The sequence below is a fragment of the Zonotrichia albicollis genome, chromosome 6 (genome assembly GCF_047830755.1).
Source record: "Zonotrichia albicollis isolate bZonAlb1 chromosome 6, bZonAlb1.hap1, whole genome shotgun sequence".
In the NCBI taxonomy this organism is placed as follows: Eukaryota; Metazoa; Chordata; class Aves; order Passeriformes; family Passerellidae; genus Zonotrichia; species Zonotrichia albicollis.
Genome location: NC_133824.1, coordinates 22,958,493 through 22,980,926, shown reverse-complemented (window position 1 = coordinate 22,980,926; position 22,434 = coordinate 22,958,493). Strand labels below are relative to the sequence as shown.

The 22,434-nt window shown below is 35.4% G+C and overlaps 1 protein-coding gene across 6 annotated transcripts in view; it reads left to right on the top strand.

The window, feature by feature from the left end:
* The window catches only part of DPH6 (diphthamine biosynthesis 6), a 184,137-nt gene that overhangs the window by 62,599 nt on the left and 99,104 nt on the right, over positions 1 to 22,434 (top strand). For 5 of the 6 annotated variants that reach the window (XM_026793031.2, XM_026793043.2, XM_026793037.2 and 2 more), the window contains 5 exons: positions 3,882 to 3,969; positions 11,377 to 11,530; positions 12,415 to 12,546; positions 15,773 to 15,902; positions 20,226 to 20,400. In XM_026793031.2, the coding sequence (XP_026648832.2) occupies positions 3,882 to 3,969; positions 11,377 to 11,530; positions 12,415 to 12,546; positions 15,773 to 15,902; positions 20,226 to 20,400 (679 nt within the window). The remainder of the gene's footprint in view (positions 1 to 3,881; positions 3,970 to 11,376; positions 11,531 to 12,414; positions 12,547 to 15,772; positions 15,903 to 20,225; positions 20,401 to 22,434) is intronic. The other variant, XM_014268415.3, reaches the window with a different exon arrangement.

Sequence of the window (22,434 nt, the reverse complement as noted above, 5' to 3'; positions counted from 1 at the left end):
TCCCTAAATTTCTGAACAACTCCAAAACATCTCCTGAGTTAAAAGTATCTGAGGAAGACATTAAAGAATACTTTTGCCTTCAAACAGGTATGATGGCTTAACTTTGTTTGGCTGCCAGGTTCCCACCAAGCTGCTCTCTCCCTCTTCAGGAAGGCAGGGAGAGAAAATAAGATGAAAAGATGTGTAGGTCAGAAAGAGAGCAATGTACCAAGTACTGTAATGGGGAACCACATTGAATTTGGGGAAAATTAATTTAATTTATTGCCAAATTTAATAAATACATTTTTAGAAAAGTAGAATAGTGGGAAGCAAATGTATCTTCTCACCTTGTTCTTCCCAAGCTTAACTTCATTTCATCGTTCCTGACTTTTCTACATCCTCCCCAATGAGCTGTCCAAGGAGAATGAAGCTGGCCAGCTCATAACACTCTCTTTGCTGCCCCCTTCTCTTCACACTTTTCTCCTGCTCCTGCTTGGGTCTTTTCCATGGTTCCCTCATGAACTGTTGCAATGTGTGTCCTTCCCACCAGGCAAGTTCTTCAAGAACTGCTCCAGTGTATCTTCTTTCCATGGGATTTGGTCCTTCAGGAACAGACTGCTCCTCATGGGTCTTCCATGGGGCTCAGTCCTGTCAGAAAAACTGCTTCTGTGTGGGTTTCTGCACAGACTGCAGTGTGTGTATCTGCTCTGATGTGTCCTTCCTGGCCTGCAGGGGAGCAACCTGTTTCACCACATACATTCTACACACAGGTCTTTTCCACAGGCTGTGTAGAATCTGTTCTGGTATTTGAAGAACCTCCACTCAATCCTTCTTCATGGACCTAGGTGTCTGCAGGGCTGTCAGTACCATGTTTTTCTCACTCCTGTTTCAGCATAGTTTTAAAATATGTTGTCCCCAAGACACCACCAATGTTGCTGATGAGCTCAGCATCCTTGGTCTCATGTCATAGAGACCACTTCTAAACACTAACCCCTGCAACCAAAACCTTGCCACATAAACCTAAAAGAACAGGAAGTGTTTTCACTGGTCAATGATTTTTGCCCTCTCAAACTTGGCAAGATATGTTTCTACATTATATCCTTGCAAAATAATAAAATTTCTCTCAGGAGAAAACAAAATACAACCTTGAATGTAACTTACTGTGGGGAAATGAGAGTCTCTTTAATGCAAGACTGTATGACGACTTTTGCTTCTGAATGTTAAGTTGAATTCTTGCCATTCTTCTCTGTCTTCATTCAAAAATGTACCTCAGAAAGGAAGCATGACAGATTGAGTGAAACATATATTTGAAAATAAACAATATCTAGTAGTGAAAGCAAAATCTTGCAAACAAAATATTGAACTAGAGTCTGATTGGGGTTTATCTGGTTTCCCCAGGTAGTCTATTACAGTCCTGTTGTCAGCTTCTTACTCTCAGTGTTTGAAATGTACCAAGCGATTCCTGTCCTTCTTATGCTGATATTTAAGGTACAATTAATCAATATTTCTTGAAATTTTAAAGATCTGTTTCTCATCTCTATGAATACCATCTAATATCTGCTCTTGTGATAAAGGCCTCTTTGTTCATGGAGCGCAGAATAGTTTGATCTTTTGGAAAGTAAGTTGTCCCATTTGAAATATTAGGGAAATACCATTTTCCTTTGTATACCTTACTATTAGCTCTGTGTTTAGGTTTCTAATTCTAGGTTTGGAGTTAAAAGCAAAATTATAAAATTATAATTGTACTCTCAGTTTTGTTCTAGCTTGATCCATTTGTACTGAGAAAGTGTTACAGAGGGTTTTAAAATTATTGGATGCTTTCTAGATCGTCAAGAAGTCTTGAGAGATCAGATGATTTTGATTTCAAAACAAATAGCTGATTGAAACAGTTTTTCAACTGTTCTTCATTTTTTTCAGTCTTCTGATAATTTCCTTAACAAAATTCCTCTGTTTCCATTACAATCAAACATGAATCATCTTAGATAGTCAAGTTCCTACTCAAAATTCAGGCTTTTAGTGTGAAATGGCCTTGTAGAATTTATTGGGGTCTCACAGATTTTTTTTTTTCATTTTAAATCTCTGATTTTCATGTGCTTTGAGTTGGCTGGGTTTTTTTTTTTTTTCTATTTTCCAAACTGGATATGAATTGTCAAGTTCAGGACTTGATTAGGTTTTTTAATTGGAGACTAATTGGTTCTAAACAGAACTATTCTGCTTTCCACCTATTTTTTTCTACATATTTCTGTTAGAATTAGAAGACATCATTGTCACTTGAACAGAATTATTTTAATCTGAAGGAACTATGTGTAAAGTATCTTATATCTTAAATATAAAAATATTTTAATTATAAAGAATCTTGATAATTACTCTCAAGAATGAATCTGAGGCCTATTTATCAAAATACTTTAAAAGTTTGCTTAAAATTGATCTTCTTATGTTAAAAGTATTTCTCATTATTTTGTGACATTTTGTTATTGTTAAATCCCAAAACACATTTTATAGAACAAGCATTTCTGTTAATTTTACACTTTTCTTGAGGAACTGGGATCTGGCCAAAGCTTCAACTGCTTTGAGTTTGCATTGGTTTTATGTGATATTACTAGAAATCTATCTATATCATCTCTTTGAACACTATGAAGGTACCAAGGGCACCATGTTTTCTGGAAAATTATGTGTGTCTTAGCCTCACTTTCAACAACTTTCAGATTTTCTTTTACTGCATCTGAATATCTCTTATGTTTTCCTTGAGTTTCTCACCTTCTGATGTTTGTTTCTTAGAGCTACCTTTTTCATAAGTAGTAAAACTGTGCAGATGGATATAACAGATACTGCCTCTTGTGAATCAAAGTGTGACAGATTGTGTCTGTAAAAATGAAAACTAAAATTAACTAATTTGAATCAGCACACAGGAAGTTTAACATTGTTACCAACACATTTGGCATTAAAAAGTTGTGTCTAGTAGTCTTCACTATCAGATGCAAGATGGCTGGATCAGTCAATTTCTCAGTATGCAATACTGTATGTTGTTAATACTTCAGAAACTAATCCCTGGAGCATTATCAAAACAATGGACTTTTGAAAAATTTCCTGTTGATGACATTTAAAGATTGCTTTATGTATTAATCTCTGGAATCTAAAACACAGTGTAGTTTATAATTCATATACTACAGCTAACTAATTCTCTTAATATTGGTCTGGAAGTGTGGGAAAAAAGTGGAAGATTGGCAAGGAGGGTTGTAAATACTCTCAAGTGACTTGCAGCTGGGGTGTCAAAAACATATGTATCATAGTAATTGTTTTTGGCCTCGTGTGTTGGATGAGTAGAGCATCTGTGTGTAGATAGCACAGGCCTGTGATAGACTGTGGGGCCCTGTTAAACATGCTTGAGATTCCTGCCTGGCTGTGGGAAAGATCTGAGCACAGTGGAATATTGCACCTGTGCAAATCCCTGAGGTGCAGGCGAGACCTGCAGGTTTGGTGATGCTCTAGCATGGACCAAGTCTCTGCAGTGCCTGTGTCCCTCCTTTGTGCCCCTGCCTGAATGCTGCTTCAAGGGCCCCAGGTGGTGAGGTAATGAAAACAAACTTAATCTTTGCATTTCCTCTGTGGTTTTTTTGGTTGTTGCTGGATCCTCCTGTGCCAGCTCACACAGGAAGTATAGTTATTCCTTTTGAAAATTGAAAATTCTTGTAGGGAATGTATCGTTCAACAGTATGATTTTATTAACAAACTACTTTTTCTTAATTTATATGAAAACATTGATAAGAAATTAATAGATTTGCAATAAGTTACATTACATTTTATGTTATAGAGTGACTAAATGTTGTCTCTCTCTATATATATACTATTTGATATAGTCTCTAATATATATACTATTTAATGATAAAAATTTTGTATTTCAGAGATTCAGCCAAGGTGGTCATGCATTCGGCTGATGCATTTGCACCTGTAGCCTACCTTCATTTTTTAAAACTGCACCTGGAGAATAAGGCAAGTAGGCTGCAAGTGTTCTTTTCCTTTAAAGCTATATGCATGCTTTCTAGTTGTGTTGCTTTGTCATGGTTTGGACTGAACCATCATATTCTCATGTAGGTGTTACATTCAAATGACATATTTAGCTGAATTTCAGAACTTGCCCTAGGAATGATCAAACACACTTGTGTCAAGGAATGAATGCAGGCAGTATATTTGTGTGGCATTTTTCATTCCAAAACCTCAAGGTGCTCTTCTTATGTCTTTCTGCATTTTGATGACAGAAGTGAAGAAATTGTTACAGAACATTATTCTATTGGTGTTTCAAATTTCATGTCTCTTAAGCAACATTTCCTGCATGTCTTTCAATAGCTCATGCCTTCCCCTCTTCCCTCTCCTTTTTTTTTTTTTTTTTTTTTGTAATTTTATTGTACTAAACAGATTAAATACCTCAGTGTTTTTCAGTGTTTTTCTTCCATGATGGCCTCATTTCGCCTTGGAAAGTAAATTGTATTTCATCCTGTCAATTTCTAGTTTTGGATTTCTTTCAAAAAAAAAACCCATTAAATATTTGTGTGGGCGACTTGAAAAGGATATCAACTGTGTGAAACAAAACCAAATAGGCTGAATAAAGAAAAATTTAGGAATGTGGCATGGTGGGGAAGACTGATAATATATTGATATTTCTTTGGGGGCACTGACTTTATTGCTCATGGCAAACTTGACGCTAAAATGAACCATACATCTCTACAATGTGACAGGCTAGGGAAAATGAAAACCACAAAGCTTTACATAAATCAGAGGAAAAATCATATTAAAATGCATTACATTTGACATAAGAATCAAGATTTTACTTTTATCTGTTCAGCAGCTCTTCTCCCCTTCTTATGTAGATGTTTTAGATTTGGTTAAAGCCTCACAGTTTCAGGCAATGTTGTAGTAAATCGTATTTCCAATCCATTGTAGACAAACCTTTTCCACTTTGCAAGGGATGAGGTTTGCAGCAGCTTGCCCTAAATTTTGGTATGTAAACTAATGTATATTTAAAAGGAAAGTAGTCTGATTTTTGCAAAAGCATTAATATCTTTTGGCTATAGATTATTTTATGTCATGGTAAAATAAGCTAAGTTTTTGAGAAGTTATAAATATGGAGAACCAGTCAGTCTTTCAGACCATAACTGTTAGCATCATTTAACTACAAAATAATAAAGGCATGCCTTTGAGATTGATATGCCTGTAGTATTGTACTTTTGCTCACTATTTGGTGCCTATAAGCCTGTGGAAAAATCTAAGTATCAGTTAGTATTCAGCATTTAACAGCCAATCCCATAATAATGAAGTACTCCAGGAAAAAAGCTACTTCAGAAGGTGAATTAATTTTAGTTTGAGGCTTTCAAGGGATTACTGAAAATTGGGAAAAATAATACACCATTATGAACAATATGTAAAGCCACTTTTGTAAGCACTTTGTAGAAAATATTAATAGACTCCACAGTGAAGTGTAATTCTAATAAGTATTATGACATCACTTCTGTTATCATTTCTGCTGTGAGATAAACATATTTTTAACTGAATTGTATATTAATTTTGTCTTTGTTATTTGCCACAGGTCTTAATTTTACATTCCTTGAATTTACTTTTAAAATCACTATGCAATTACAGCTAGTGCACCTTGGTCTCTGCTGTCTTTCCTCCTCTATAATGCATTTTCTTTAGCTAAATCTCTTCATGTTTGACTATAAAGCCTGCCTAGAAATTTGGTTTAGATTGTTTCTGGCAGCAAAATGAGCCCTTGTGCCTAGGGGAACATAACATTATACTCACTGTTCTGGTTTAATATATTTCTGTGCATCTTCAAGATGTTTTTTGCATAATAATTGAAGCTTTTTTAAACACACCCACTTTTCTTTCCTAAATAGTGCAGATGCAGAAAAGGCTAAAGAAATAAATATTCTATTTTTTTATTAAAACTATTAAAAATATGGTAAACAATTTTTGTAGGCATTTAACAAAAGAACATTAAGAATAAAAAATAATGGTATAAAACACTAATGCTCAAAATTTGCAAGTGCCTCTTTGACTTCAGTGTGAAAAGGTCAGCACTATAATATAGACACCTAGTTTCATCAATATTTTACCTTGCCAAGATAGTCACTTCATACACTTAAAATGTAGATTTTTTTTTTTTTTTTTGCAGGAGGCAATTTCTGAAGCATATTTTAGAATCTTTGAATTGGATGTATTTGCCTTCTACTCAATAAAAATTAAATTCTGAGTATTTTCCATTAGGAAAAATACAACTGTGAAACTTTTTTTTTTAATTTGTCAGCACGATGAACTTGATTTTACTTACTCCTATATTATTTTACTTTATTGTGTTGGTTTTGTAAAGATCAGAAACAGAAATTAAATCTGTTGGAGCTTCTGCTGGTGGGAGCATACTTCTGATGACATTAGTGAACATACTAGCTGTTGTTCATGGTTTCACATTTGCTCTTTCTTGCATTTAATAAGGAATACTTTGTTTCTGAGTTCCAGTGAGTAGGAGCACACACATATCAAACAATACAGCACGGAAACTGCAGCCCCTTAAGTTTGAATAATCCAGAATTAGAGGGAATCAGGTAGTTTTCTTTCAATGCTTTGCAGAAGAAAGGAGCCTGTTTGCCTATAAGAGACACAGGAATCATACCTGCTGCTCCTTTTTCCTATAATGGACCATTGCATTATATTACCTATCATAAACTGATGCTGTGTTTTCCTGTTTGTAAAAGATCTTGACCTTGTAGCTGGAACACATTTCAGAAGTGCAAGCAGTTTGCCCCTGTTAAATGGCAGGAGATCTGTTGTTCAGGTCGTTTTGAAGAAGATTTTTAAAATACTTGTAGAGTTCTGTAACTTGTACACTTCTAAATTTAGAAAATGTTTTCAGGAGATATTTGCATGCTGTGTGTACTAAAGGCACGCAATCCAATGTTAAATCCTATATGATGTAAAATTGTAGCCTTTTAACGTTGTAGCCAGTTCCTCATTAATTATTTTAGTTAATCTATATTTAGAATTTTAGCTGTAGAATTAGACTTTGTCAGTGTTGTCGGGGAAAATAAGAAGCAGCTTGAAGTTTCAAAATATGTTTTGTGGATGGCATTGTGGGTACCATTTTTTGAATACTTGAATACTTTGCATCATTGAAAAATACTTCTCCTAGGCAACCTGCAGTTTCCGTTCTGCATTGTAAGAATATAGATAACTCTTGTAGTTTTGTTTTCAAAACTTGATAACAAATACTAAAAAACTTTTTTTGTGCTCTGATTTATTTCCAAAACTAAGATAATAAATGTAGAATTTTCTTTTCTCCTCTAGTTGCTTGCAGATTCAGTCCAGTTCTCTGAGGAAAGATAACTTTTAGTTCTTTTTCCAAAATGAAGATCCTTTATGTGAAAGTATTTTGGCTTAAGGGGCATTCTTTCCTATGATTTTGTATATTGTACTTAAAATAATGCAAGATGCATGTGATCTCTGTCATTGTAATTATTTGAAGAAGTTCTGTTATTAAGGTACATGACAAAGAATAAAGAGATTATCATAATCTTTTGTCTTGTGAGATCTCTGCTCCACTGTATTCTCATTTCTGCTCAGTGGGAGAGTTATCAGTTTTAGAATTGTGTTGTGATAGGTTTTTATACCAGTTTCTGTAGCAGAGAATGTAAGCTTTTTAAAAAGACAATCTGTTGTTTTCATAAAAGACCACTGCATGGAATTTCAGCTATATCAGTCAAAGTCCTAGCTCCAAGGCTTTTTCAACAGGAGAATTTGGATCTTGGAACACTTGCGCATTTGCTTAACTTCATTCTGAGCACACTTGCATCAATGACATGAGTTATGTGAATATAGTTAAGTGTATGCATGCATGCAGGCTCTGATCCAAAATTAGGTTGGTATCACAATGTACAGTGGGTGCGGGAGAAACTGTGTAACAAATGGGAAAATATATTGCTTCTGTGAAGTAACATGAAAATGTTATGCGATAAAATAGGTTCTGTAAGATTTAATTAAAATGTCATTATAGCAAGTTTGATTTTTTCTTTTTAAAGTGGTGAGAATATTATTCAGGGAAAGTTACTCTGTGGCAGTCTATAAGTTTTAGCTTCTTAGGTTGCTTCCTCTGTTGAGAGGAATGGAAGACCAACATTTGTATGGATTTAAATTTAGCTACTAAACAGAATATGGCAGCTCTGCTTAGGCTGGCATTGAGCCTGTTGTTCCTTGGGTGCCAGGTTCCACACCTAATACTTCTGCTGTAGCCTGCACCTGTGCTACTGTGGGAAGTGATTGATTACCAATATTTTTGGAGCCTTGAACAAGTCATTGTGATGTATCATAGGCATTGAAATCAACAGACATCCCTAATTTTTTAACATACTTTGCATCTTATAAGAGATTCCTGATATTTCACAATAATTTCCAAAAATGTTGTAACTGTCCAGGTTTTTACGTATGTGTGGAAACACAGATGTATAATTTTATTTATCTCTGTGATGAAATATTGATAGAAACTAAGTTATTTGTAAAATATGGAGTTACTTAGGAAAAAGGTAACTGTAGATGATATGAAAATTTCACTTAGCATCAGTTTGGGATATTTGTAACATTAACAAATTACAAACCTACATGGAGTTCTCTACATTATACCAAACCAGTTGTGATGGAGTCTGTGAGGCTCACTTCATACCCATGATTTTTTTTAATGAAGCACATCTTGCAGAAGTCACGTTTGGAAATGTAGATGAAAGCATTTTAACTGGTGGCATGAAAATGGAATAGCTGCTCTTTTCGTATTCACTTGCAGAACATATAAATTTGGTTCTTGAGGCTGGGGAATGGAGAGGAGTTACAGATCTTTAACAGCAGATACTTGTATCTGTAGATACTTGTATCTGTAGATCTCCTCAAAGGTGATTATATAAAGCTTAATAAAAGTGAGTAAAAAACTGGGAAACTGGAACTTTTTCTTTTCCAGTTAACTTTTTTTTCCCTTCTGATGGATTTTTATGGCACAGGGAAGTTAAAATCCAGGTGATGTAAAAACAAAACCCAAAGCAGCAGTGTAGTGGCATCATTCACATCACCATGTCTGTGCATGCTTACTCAGGGGTAGGACCAAGAGGTGCCAACTCTGCATGTTTTACATTAGAGCTCCCCAGAATGCCCATGCTGCAATGAAAATTGATTTTTTCATGGTGGATACTATGAATTACTCAGTGAAAATAATTTATTTATTTAAACAATAATTTGCAAGAAGCAAGTGGTAGCACTTCTGGCATGTGATGCTGCTATACAGTCTATATACTTCCATGAAGTGGTGTCTTGTAGATAAAAAAATAAGAGACTTTTGAAATAATTTCATTTCCTTGGTTCTTGTAGCTTTAAACATCTTTAGATCTTTTTCAATTATGGATTTGTGTTCCTGCTTCTTTATTTATTTAAGTTATACCTGAAGACTTAGGAGCAAGCCTCTGTAACCCAGGCATCCCTCTGGGTAATGGCAAGATGCACCTACTGAAGGCAGTAGTCAAAGGTGTAATTCAATGAGTGGGAAATGGCACAGATGCTGCTGGATGCTTGTCCGTTGTCATGTTGGAATGCGTGTCATGTTTGTGCTAAATTGCAGTTTTTGTCTGGCTATTATGTTACATCTTCTTGACTTCTTTTAACCTCTGAGGTACAATTGATTCAAGTAAAGTAGATTATTGCCTTGACTTTCATGTCTTGGAGGAATGAATAAAATGAAGTCCAATCAAAGAACACCAGCCCCTCTTAGATAATAGACTTAGTATTTACAGTGCTTATAAAACTACCTATGACCTCTATTCAGAGTCAGCAGAACTGAGTTTCCTCTCACAGATAATGATCTTTTTGTAATTTAGCCTTTTCTTAAAATTTTCGAAATGCACTCCCTTAACTTAACTGGATCCTTTTTCACTTTGGTGAAGTCAAATATTGATGTAAGTGTTGAGTTATCACAGAGTTCTCATGCATACTATAGTTTTCTGCCTTTATTTTTCTGACTTTTTTAATTAAAATGAAGAGAAGTATTTAAAGTTGCAATAAGTTAGGTTTTATTTTCCACAGGAAAGAAAAGAATACAATAAAATTAAATACAATGAAAAATATTTAACAATAATGTTAATATTCTTTTTTAATGACATTTTGCATGGAACACAAATTTATCAGCTAAAGGAATATTCAGAAGTTTCACTATTAAGGATATCAAAGGTTTCATGTTTCGTCAGCTTTTTATCTTGCCTTATCTGGATTTATTATAATTTTTGTGAATTTAGTATTTAAGATGCCTGCAGTAAAATGCATAGTTTAGACACTACATGAAATATGAGATCTTTGGGAAGAAATTTAATTTATAGAATCTGGCATTGCAGCATGCAGTGGTGTTTGATTAGGGTTTCTTTGTAAATTCTGTCATAATTCATACTGCTTTTAGATAGACAAGTGATATTACCTAAGCTAGTTGTCCAAAAATCAATGTGCTCTTCACATTAGACTCATTGGAAAATCAGATGGGAGAGAGTAAGGGTTCTGATTGCTCCAAAATTAAAAAGCAAACAAAAAACTCCCACAAAAAATGTATGCTGTAATTATGTGGCATGTTGAAAATGTAATGAGCACTGACTTGTTAAAGACTGGTCAGTAAGCACTCTGCCTGTGTATTTTGCTTTAAAAGGTATTGCAGTGGGTAGTTTTTACTTCCTGGTCCTGAGAAAGCATTTGGGAAGAATGATTTTTCTTCCTTGTCAAGAAATTACTTGGATGTATAGATCTTGGGAAATGCATTTTTCTGTTATCTCAACTCATATCAAAGTGTTTGATGGAAAGGATAATCTTTGTGAGATAATAGAGAGAGATTTATTTTTAACATACTCTGCCTTCATTCATTGTTCCAAAAAGTTTTAAAACTTTCTTGTTAGTCTTTTGCTCTATTTCAAGTAATTAATACAATGTTAATTATAAAATGCTTACTTTTGTGCTTTTGTTCCTCTGTTCACTTAGTTTTACTATTTTTTTGAAAACATAGTTGTCCTCTACATAATTGTGGGATACAATTTCTTCATAATAGTATTCTTTCTGTCTTTATTCCTGGGTCTCATAATTTTTCATATCTACTGTCCTCAGTTACTAAGTCTGCCTCTGTCTTCCATTTGGTATATGAACAGGAGTACATTATGTTTTGCCAGTCCTGCAAAACAATGGGAAATCCTAATGCTATTATTTTGTGAATTGTTCTAAGATATGTATCTGTTGAACTGTAGTATTTTTTATAACTTAAACATGTATTTTAATGATAAAATGTGCTGATTTCATACTGTTGGCATGGTGTTTACTTGCTTATTTTATACTGTTTGTCTCAAGCAGGAAGAATCCTTGGGTAATTTTGTGGTCAGTAGCTGTTCTTGTGAGATGAGCTGTGTGGATGATGATATTTTTCCTTCATCAGAAGAGTATGAACCACGGAAAAATATTCCAGTCATCTGGAAGAGTTTGAAACAGAAGTCTTTGGATTTCAGTGAGTTTTGCACAGTTTTTTTAAAAAAATGAGATAAAAAGATTGTTTCGTGCAGGTGAAATATCTTAATTACTATACAAACACTCCTGGAAAAAATGTGCTCAACCTGTAGTAATTAGTCTGAAAAGAGAGATCCTACTAGAATGCATTTTTCTGATAATAAGAAATAGATCTATAGTAGTGAAGCATTTCATATTAGTTTACAGGAGCATAACACATTATTTTTTTATTTCCTTCTCTCCGTCTTCCCTTCCTTCTCCTCCTTCTGGAATGCCACAACATTTCTGTTACACTACCTACATAAATGGGTAAACTTCCTGAAAACTAAGTTTCACAGCTAACAGTATTTGGGTATTGAATATTATTTAGATCTTTGGTATTTCTTGAATATGGAGAAGTAACTGGTGGGCTTTAAAAATGTCTAAACATGCTATGCATTTGCAAAGATCATCAGAACCAGGTCAAGCACCTAACTTCCAGAAAAATTTGGCATACAACTTTGAAAATCTGTTTTTATGCCACTTGAATACTTTCAAAAATTTTAGCTTTTCAGTGTCACATCTTGTGCCAAGTCTGTAACCAAACAGGTTGAGAAATTGTGAAAGATCAGCAAAAATGGAAAGGAGGGGAAAAAGTCCTGAAGTTCTCAGCTAACGTGCTACTTGCATGCATATTTTGTGAAGGTAGTGTTGGAGAAGGATTTGGGAGCTTTGCTCCTAGAATCCTTACTTTTATATCTGTTTGTAAATATTTTTGAAGATGCTTTTACAGTTTGTTGGTTTCTGTTCTGTTGAAGTTCTTCTTTAAACAATTTAAAATGTATCCTTGGTTAATCTGAAACCTTTCGTTGTTATAATCATAGTTCTTTTCTTCATTTCCCATAGCTAAGACACTTCAAAATTCAGGAAAATCCCTGCGTGGTTACCAGTGGTTTTCGGGTATCACTGCCCACTTCCTTCCATCAAAGGATAAAAATGCTCAAGATGCAGCACGGGAAGCATTTTCTACTCTCAGAGGTGCTTTATTCAGTTAATACATTATCTGCTGTCACTGATTGTGTTTTTAATATTATCTTAAGGAAGAATCTGTATTTTCATGTGATTTTATAACTTTATAGGTTGTAGTTGTTGGCATGCCATCTCATTTTGCAGTTGATTGGAACCTTTGATATCAAGACTGCCAGCTTTAATATTTAACACATCCTAATTTGACTGACTTTGAAGGCCCTGGAAAGCCAAAGTAGTGTTCATATCATTGTAAAAACTGTATTTACACAGAACTTGCTCATTTTATAGCATTCTTGAAATATATAGTGTGTGTATGTATGTGTGCTATAGATACTGTCTACTTGCTAAAACATGTTTGTAGCTTCCATAATTTTAAATTAAGTTTTCTAGAGAGCTGATATATATTTTGGCATCTAGGATTAGGTCAGTAGCAGTAGATCTCATTTATATTCCTAATGTAAAGGCAAAATTGCTGTCTTGGGAATCATGAAATCCAGGTTCCTTAGAAGATTCTGATTTATAGTGATGATGGTTTTTTCTGACATAAAATGTTCATGGTTTTGTTTTGTATTTTTTTCATTATAAAGTTTAATGAAAGTATGTTGTAAAGTATGTTTATACAGGCTTCTTTTCTTTCACAAAAATGGAAATAATTTTTAGTATCTAAATGGGTAAACTCATAGAATTTGCATGAGATATTGTTCTAATATATCTTATATTTTTGCATGTCCAGTTGAGTATTCATGATTGAATATAGGATGGTAAAGAAGCCCTAGAATTTTTTTTAAGAAGCAAAGTTATACTTGGTAGAAGGTTATTAAGCTAGTATTTGATTTTTTGGAAATTAGCAAGGTGGAGATGATCAGACTTTTACGGAAAAAGACAATAGATTTTAGTGTAAATCTGCATATCATCTATAAAGTGAAGCAAGAGGGTTTTGCAGTCTTTTTTTTTCCTCATTATATTCGAATGGAAGTTAGCTTGTACAAACATTACATAATTTTGCCTTAGCATCTGCCAAAAAACATTGTGTCTGACTAGTGCAGTAGCCTGTTGCTTTCAGCAGATTGCTTGCATTACCTGTGTTGATGGTAAGGAAAAAAAGTAGTTTAGATGCATATCCTTTGCAGAAGATTTCAGTTTTTAAATTTCTTTTATTTATTCTCCTTTTAGAAGTGAATGTGGAAACTGAATGAATTATAGTTCTGTCATGACAAACAAAACAATTTGTTTCTGAGAACTTAATCTGCAAATGTGCACAAGGCTTTTTCTGAACATATATTTTGAATCTGTACAGCAGTTCAGCTTCGCTGTAGTGAGACTGGAATAAGCACAGTACTTTTAGACTCTTTGCTGGGCTAACTGATTTAACCACCTCTAAAGTGAATGTGTGCTGACAAAAAGATTTGGAAGTGGAAATTTCTTACTAGATGCTATGAAACGTTCTGTAGAATGGATGGAATTCTATGAAGCCAAGAATGGGAGGGAATGCAGTGAATTGCTGTTTATACATTTGTTTTCTTAAACTCTCTTGTTAAACTTTTTTTAGATGTGATTAGAAGCTGACAAAGATTGCTTTGCTTTATATAATATAAAGCAGCTCTGATGTAGTTGTACCATGGCAAAGTTTCATAAGCTGAAGGAAACTGTGGATTTTTATTACATTAAAACTTGCTAAAGTTCTTAAATGCTGCTTCCTGTAGACAGTTTGGATACTGTGTTTTGTGGCTGTCAGCTAAGGTTTCTGAATAACCCCTTAATAAAAAACAAACAAAAAGACCCCAACAAAATAGAAAACCAACCAACCAAAAGCAATCAAAAAGCTGTACTTCAGTCAATGTAAACTTTTGAGGTAGTTCTGCTTAAGTAAGGGTGAGTCTCACCTGATCATATTCTGTAAATTATTAGAAACCATGAATGGCTTGAAATTCAACAGAAAGTCTGCAAGGTTTCCTTGTATATCCAGGACAGATGCAATGGGAATGCAGGGAAACCTTTTCAGGTCCTGTCCCTGAAAACAGAAATTGTTGGAAGAGCCCAAGAGTTCATCATATATGGCTTTATGTATATTTTTAAAGTAAAGATAGGAATTATGAATTCAGTACTGGTATGACCTAACTAATCTTAATGAAAGTGTGCAAAATCCTGAATTGTCTTCAAAAGCACTGAAAAGTTTAACACAAAAACTGTTTCTCACTAAGGCGACAACCTTCAGAGATTGTACTTCTCAACTTAAAAACAAATACATAAGTTTTGTTTTGCACAGTATTTGCACACTATAAAATTTAAGGGAAAGATGCCCAAAATTACACTGAGAACAACTTTACATGGCTTATTTAAATTAGGTCACAGAGTACTCTATTATTATATATGAGTACTTTCATATTATATATGTTCTATATTCAGAGAAGATTTTGTTTTCATTTAGTTTCTATTGCTCATGAGCTACAAAAGGGACACTGCAGAGCTGATGACATATCTGGTTATGTGGTTGACTATATGAGAGTAATACATTCTCTCTGAGCACTATGTCTGGAGTATTCTATGCATACACATTCAGATGATCTTGATTTCTCAGTGTCTCTTCTTTATCTGCCTGCTTGAGCTTTCCTCTGCTCTCATCTTTCCTTCATTTCTCCTGTGGCCACTTCTGTTTCCTGTTGTCTGTCTTGCCATTTATAATTCTTTGTTTATGCAGAGGTTATTATCGCAGTGAGAGTTTTTGAAAACAGCAGCTTAGACTTGCCATCCCTCTGGAATGGCATATAAATATTTGATCTTTTTCTTGAAGATGGCTATTGTCCCTTCCAGTTCTGTATTTTTGTGGTTCAAAGTTCTTTTTAGATTACTAGCTGTCACAGAATGAACACCCTACCCCAAGCCCCGCCAAGACAATCAGATTTATGGATACAAGTAATTCAGGCTGTAACATATCTACATGCATGAATACATGATGTGTTTTCATGGGACAAGAATTCACCACTGCTCAGAGTGGATAAAATTTATTTTGTAGTCTACTTCTGTGTATTTGGAAAACTGACATGGGAAAGAATATAATGAAAGAAAGAAGTATTAAATAGGGAAAGGTAGTATATTTCAAAATCTTCAGTCATGTTTAGACAACAGTTAGGTTATCACCAGTTGATTTTTCTGAACAAAACCAGGATGCCTATGCTGTCTTTCTAAATGCATTTACAATATTCTGTCTTTAACAGCTATTTTTTTTATCCTGCAGCTAATTTGACTTCAGAGGGATTGAAACGGAAGGACATTATTTTGGTTCATCTATATGTGAAGAGCATGAAAGATTTCAGTGTTATAAACTCAGTTTATGTGACAGAATTTGATTTGTGTCCACCAGCAAGGTAGGATTAGACTACTGCTGTAGTATATTTATGATGCACTGTAATAGACTGAATTATTGTTGCCATATTTGTGAAGCATTTTGCCAAATGTTTGTGTCTCACAGAAGAAGACTTTTGCTGCCTTTTGGAGTATTAACATCACAGCTGCTCATGTTAAAACCACTAGGGTTAGAAAATCTTGCTTTAATATATACCATAAGGTTTACAAATGCCCCCCCCCCCCAATCTGGACTTAGAGAAGGATAATGTATGGTTTGCAAGTCTTAGTTCTTTTTTGATTTGATTGAACTGACAAATGTTTGTATTGGTGGGATTTTATTTGCTTTTCTTTTCTGTTTGCATCCCTTGACCTGTTGGCAGTGCTTCTCTGAAGTTTAAGTAAAACCCAGGATATCATCAAAGGTTTGCTGCAACCCAGGATGTCATCAAACCTCTTTGTCACAAGGGCATGTTGTTGGCTCATGTTCAAGTTGGTGTTCATCAGGAACCTCCAGTCCTTCTCTGTAATGCTGCTTTTGAGCCAGTGGGCCCACAGAATATCCTGGACCTTGGGTTTGTTCCACCCTCAGGTGTAGGACTTGCAGCTTCTCTTTGCCAAACTTCATCAAGTTCCTGTGTGCCTGTTTCTTCATCCTGTCCACATCCATGTGGATAGAAACTTGCCAAGGATACACTGCCTCATCATGCCAGTTATGAATGAAGATATTGAACAGGAGTGGGTCCAGTATAGACTCCTGGTTGTTCACTTGTGAGACTTTGTGTCACTGATCCCACCCACTGGGCCTGGCTGTTCAGCCGGTTTTCAGTCTAGCTCACTGTGCTGATCCAGGCCATACATCAACAATTTCTCTATGAGTGCATTACAGGAGAAAGTGTCAAAAGCATTACTGGAACCATACTACCAATATTAAGTCTTCCTAAAAGTGATGAGGTCTGGAACCTTCTAGGTCTTTGTGACAAATATTACTCACGTTGTTCTACTTATTTTGTTAAATACTAAAGCATTTGACAAAATTATTATCTGAGCAGTTGCATGAGATTTGCATCATGAGATACTGACAGTTATTTCAAAACTATATTTAGTCTGTTTCTTTTCTTCCCCTGCCTACATGCACTTGGCTCTGGTTGCAGACAAATACTGGATTAGATGGATCTTTTTGCTCAATCCAATCTGGTTGTTCTTAATATCTTGTGTTTCCCTCAGATAATCACACTAGATGGATAGCTTAGCTGCACTTCCATGTTCAGTAAGAATTCAAGTATGAAAAGAAATTACACTGATGCTAACACTTTAATTCATAGATACACAAAGCATGGTTTTTTTCAATATGTGTTGTGCAAAATCTTCTATGTTGCATCCAAGTCTATGTCTGACATAATGAAACTGCTTGGTGGTCTAGGTGTGTACTATGTGATTTCTGTGTTATTTGGGTGTGATGGGTTTGTTTTCCATTGGAAATTTCATAAAAAACACCTAGCCCATGAATTTTTTTTTTTAAAGATGTGTGTTAAAACTAATTTTCTGTTTCTATTTTTTATTCCTTTTGTTGAAATGGATTATTTCTTTTTACAGTGATTTGTAATTTTTACAGTAATTTTTTATGCTTCTGAGATAATATGCTGAGAATGCAGAACTGATGTAACTTGAGAAATTTCACTTGAATCATAGGTTAATACAGGTTGCAAGGGACCTCTGGAGGTCATATAGTCTAATCCTCTACTAAAAGCAGGGTCAACTGTTTGGTCATACCTTTTGTCTTCTTCATATTTTTAAAACCCACTTTTCAGCAATTTTCTAATGAAAAATCCTATATTTTATACTCTTATTGCAGAATATGAAGTGTAATAGAGGCTTGTGAATTTTAAGTATAGCAAGACAAATAGTTCAAAGACATTGTTAAGATAATCTTCACATTCCACTACACTGCCTGTGTGTCAGACCCAAAACAAGCAGAGAGAGGCTTCTGCAAGATGCTGACTGTAGGCCAGGATTATTAAATCAGAGAGAAATGGGAGGCTTGGCTGTGTGTGCCTTCAGAGGAGAGATCTAATCCCAGCTGCAAACTACACAAAATTAGTCTCTACTCCTACATGTTGTAGGTTCTCTTTATAGTACTCAAGTTCTCACAATTTAACTTTCATTTCTTATGCCTGCATGTTTTAGGCCTCCATATTTGCATATCCGGTGACATAGCCTTCCATCAATAAATTAAAAAGGTAGGAAGACTAGAAAGTTGCAGGAAAATGGCTTTTTAATTTTATTTTTATGGATCAAACAGTTTTCAAAGCATCATAGAATATCTTGAATAGAAAGAGACCCACCAGGATCGTCAAAGTCTAGCTCATGATCCTGCAGACGACACGTTAAGAATCACACACTGTGTGCCTGAGAGCGTTTTCCAAAAGCTTCTTGAGCTCTGTCTGGTTGGTGCTGTGACCACTTCCCTGAGTAGCCTGCTCCAGTGCCCAACCACCCTCTGGATGAAGAACCTTTCCCTAAGGCTGGATACAGCCTAAACCTTCCTGACACAGCTTCACACCATTCCCTCAGTCCTGTCATTGTCACCGCAGAGCAGAGATCGGTGCCTGCCCCTCCTCTTCCCCTCATGAGGAATGTAACTGCAGTAAGCTCTCCCTTGAATCTCCTCCAGTCTGAGCAGACCAAGTGACCTCAGCTATTCCTCATATGGCTGCCCATCAAGGTCCTTCACCATCTTTGCTGCCTTCCTTTGGATGCTCTCTAACCCTATATATCTTACTATGGCATCCAAAACTGCTCCCAGCACTGGAGGTGAGCCTGCTCCAGGGCAGAGCAGAGGGGACAGTCCCCTCCCTTGCCTGGCTGTGATGCATGCCCAGGACATGCTTGGCCCTCTTGGCTGCCAGGGCACTGCTGACTCATGTTCAGCTTGCCACAGACCAGGGTCCTCAGGTCCCTTTCCACAGCACTGCGCTTATGTTGCATATTTGTCTATCTTGCATTTTGTCCTGAAGAAAAATTATACAGCAGTTTGCATGGTTGCATCATTGCATTATGTACAGAGGCCTGGTTGTGGAAGTTCTCACAAGCGGTATGCTGGAAGCACTGACTCGGGTGTGGATCTGCAATCAATTTGCAAAATTGTCTTGAAAATTTACCAGCCCAAGCAGAAAAGCCATTCATCCATGCTTATGATGATGGTAATGAGGAAAAACTACTATATTTACATGTGGTAGGTGAGGAGAAAAATAGTTTTCTTGGAAGAAATAAGCAAGATGGGAAGAATTTTATAAGGCTGTTACATGATATGTAAAGAGAACAAGTAATTTTTTGTTGGATTCCTGCTGGGAGCTAAATGACTTTTCTATGCATGGACTGCAAATATAATTATTTTTCAGGCTTTGAAATGTTGATTTCCCCACACAGACCTCACCCCCCCCACTTTTTAACTGGCCACATGCAACACACGTCTGTCTGTTCATCAAGGCACTCAGTCTTCCTTAGAGGAAACAGAAATGAACTTTATAAATGAATGCTTAAGTAGATTTTGAGTCCTGTCATATGTATGTATCTGTCAGGCAACTTAAAGTATAGCAGAAAAAATATGCTAGTATTACAAATAACTTGTGAGAAGGTTATAAAGGAACTATACCCTGCTGCTCCTTTTTGGAAAACTTTGACGCTGTCTCTTGGAAGCCTCATGGGCAAACTCAGCAAGTGGGGCCTGGATGAGTGGACAGAGAGGTGGATTGAGAACTGCCTGAATGGGGATCCCAGAGGGTCGTAATCAGTGGCACAGGGTTTAGTTGAAGACCTGTCATTAATAGTGTGCCCCAAGGTTCAATATTGGGCCCAGTATTGTTTAATTTATTCATCAGTGCCTTGAATAAAGGTGCAGATCCCTCTTCAGCAAGGTCACTGGTGACACCAAGCTGGGAGGGGTGGTCAATACCCTAGAGAGCTGTGCAGCCCTGCAGAAGGACCTTGACAGCTTGAAGAGATGAGCAGAGAATAACTTTGTGAAATTCAGCAAAGTCAAATGCAGGGTCCTGCACCTGGGAAGGAATGCACTTGCATGCACTGCAGGCTGGAGACTGAAGTGCTGAGAAGCAGTTCTGCAAAGACGGACCTGGGAGTCCTGGTGGACAAGAAGCTGTCTGTGAGCCAGCAGTGTCCTTGAGGGGATAGCAGTGTTAATGCTAGCAGGTTATTCCTATGCTATATGATCCAGGCAAAATTTCCTGAGATAATGTCCAGACATAAAACAAAAGTGGAAAATAAATGTTGGAAGTTGGTTCAAGCAAAGTTCTGTTTGGAAAAAAATAATTATCTTGTGTTTTCAGAGTATGTGTGGAAACACTGTTACCTGATGGAGTGCTGTTTTGCATTGACTGCCTTGCACATAAGTATGACATGGCAACAGATGATGTAGTACATGGTGAAAAGCTGGTCATGCATGTACAGAGCATTTCCCACTGGGCACCTGCCAGCATAGGACCTTACAGTCAGGCCATCAAGGTAGGAATTTTTGTTACTCCATGTGAAATATATGCCCCTTTACTGAAATGAATACAGTTATAAAGTCACTATATCTCTTTTCATTCTCTCTAAGTGCAAAACAAAATGTGTAAAACAAAAGTGTTTTAAATTTATGTTTTTAAAACTTGTAGACAACTTACCTCTCATCAGTTCTTCATTTTGTGATAATAAAGCTGGTTAAATTATTCTTTTCAGAGAGTCTCAAGAACAGCACACTTCTGTTGTATATTATAATTAGACAAAAAACCTGTCATACTTTTATAATCTGCCTAGAATATAAACAGAATTTAGGAACAGCTGAGGATATTTCAGTTTCCTTGTTAAAGCTCAAACTTTTTTATAGGTAGAGTGAATCCTGAAATGCTTATTTAATTTAATCCTTTTTGAGGCTTGTGGTGCTGCTTAACCATTTAAAAGAACATCAAGGTTGAAGAACTGTTCTGTTTTTCAAAATAATAACAAAGTGAACAGAATATTACATACTATTTGGAGTAATGAAAAGGAGGCAGTAAAGTTTCATGGAAACGTGGACAAAAAATTTGCATTAAAAAAATTCTCCTAGAGAATTTTTTGTCTGGATAGTACCACTCTAATAATATGTGAGCTGTCTCAACCTATTCTGTTGCAAAAAATACATGCCTATCTTACCAATACTCTTCTCATGTAATACATTGTCCTCTGTTGTGCAGAATTATTTAAGCAAGACTTTCTGACATTTGTTGAAAATGCCTGAAATATTTTTGAGTCTACAAACCTAGTATAATGGCTATGCAATTATACTTTGTTTTGTCTTTGTATTATTTTACAGAAAAATTCAGGAACAATATTTTGCTTCAGAAGCTTATGTGGAATTTGTTTTATTTTCAGGAAGAAATGTTGTTAGATTATTACTGTATGAATCTTCCCACTCAGAGGAGGGTGGGGTTTTATCATCTCTTTATATCCATTTTTCTTGAGAAAGCAGGAAGTCGGTTTATTAAACTTTGTTCCATTCAAACATACACTTTAATGATCATAATAGTATCATATTGTGCATAATCCTTCAAAGATTAAAATTAATGAGCTTTGTATCTTTGTTTTTTTGGAGAAATGTCTCTTACATTGCAACTGGTCTGCATATCCTGGAACTGCCATCACCTGAATTCAGAAAAGTGTGTCAATTGAAAATTGCTTCAGTAACCCAGTTAAAAATCTCATGTTGCAATTGTCCATAAACAGATGCCAGATTTTCTGGTGCTATGGTACAGTCAGCATGCCCAAGGAAAAATTCATATCTCTTCAAATATAATGTAACCAGTAACACTGGTCAGCAATTTAAACATTAAGGAGAATTTCTCACTGGTGTTTTTGATTTGCCTTCTTTTTTTTAACCCCCAGAGAGCATTTTAATTAAACAGCATTATTTTCCCTTATAGTGTAAAATAAGTAGTTTTACTTTTAAAAATTACCACAGGAGTAAGGTAACAGTAATGAATAGGTCTACCTCTGCTACAGGATCTCTCACTTGTCCTTTGCAGCTGTGTTCTGTCTCTAATCTACAAACACCTATGGGGGAATTGGTAGTATACATGGCAGCCATATTTTTATTTTTCCTTTGCCAGATTTTGCCTTCCTATTACCAACTATGCATTTCATCTGAATATCAGTATTTAACACTCTGGTTTTGTCTTGCAAGAAATTTCTGACTTTTGGTAACATTTCCATTCTGCAGTATATATCAAATATACCAGAACAAGTAACCATTTTAGTAAATGTTTTTAATATTTAAATATTTTTTGTTTTCCAAAATAGCATATAAAGGATATATCTTATAAAACCTTTCATAAGAAAACATCGTGAAGAAGTGTATAATGCATAAACAAAGTATTTGAATTTGAAATTTTAATAATGGAAGATATAGATTTTGTATCTTTTTAAACGTGAATTTAAACATGAATTTTCCAATATTAAAATCTTCTTTAAATGAGTTTTTAGAACTTCCTAAGGTTACGTCTGGACAGGTATTAAGCTCCT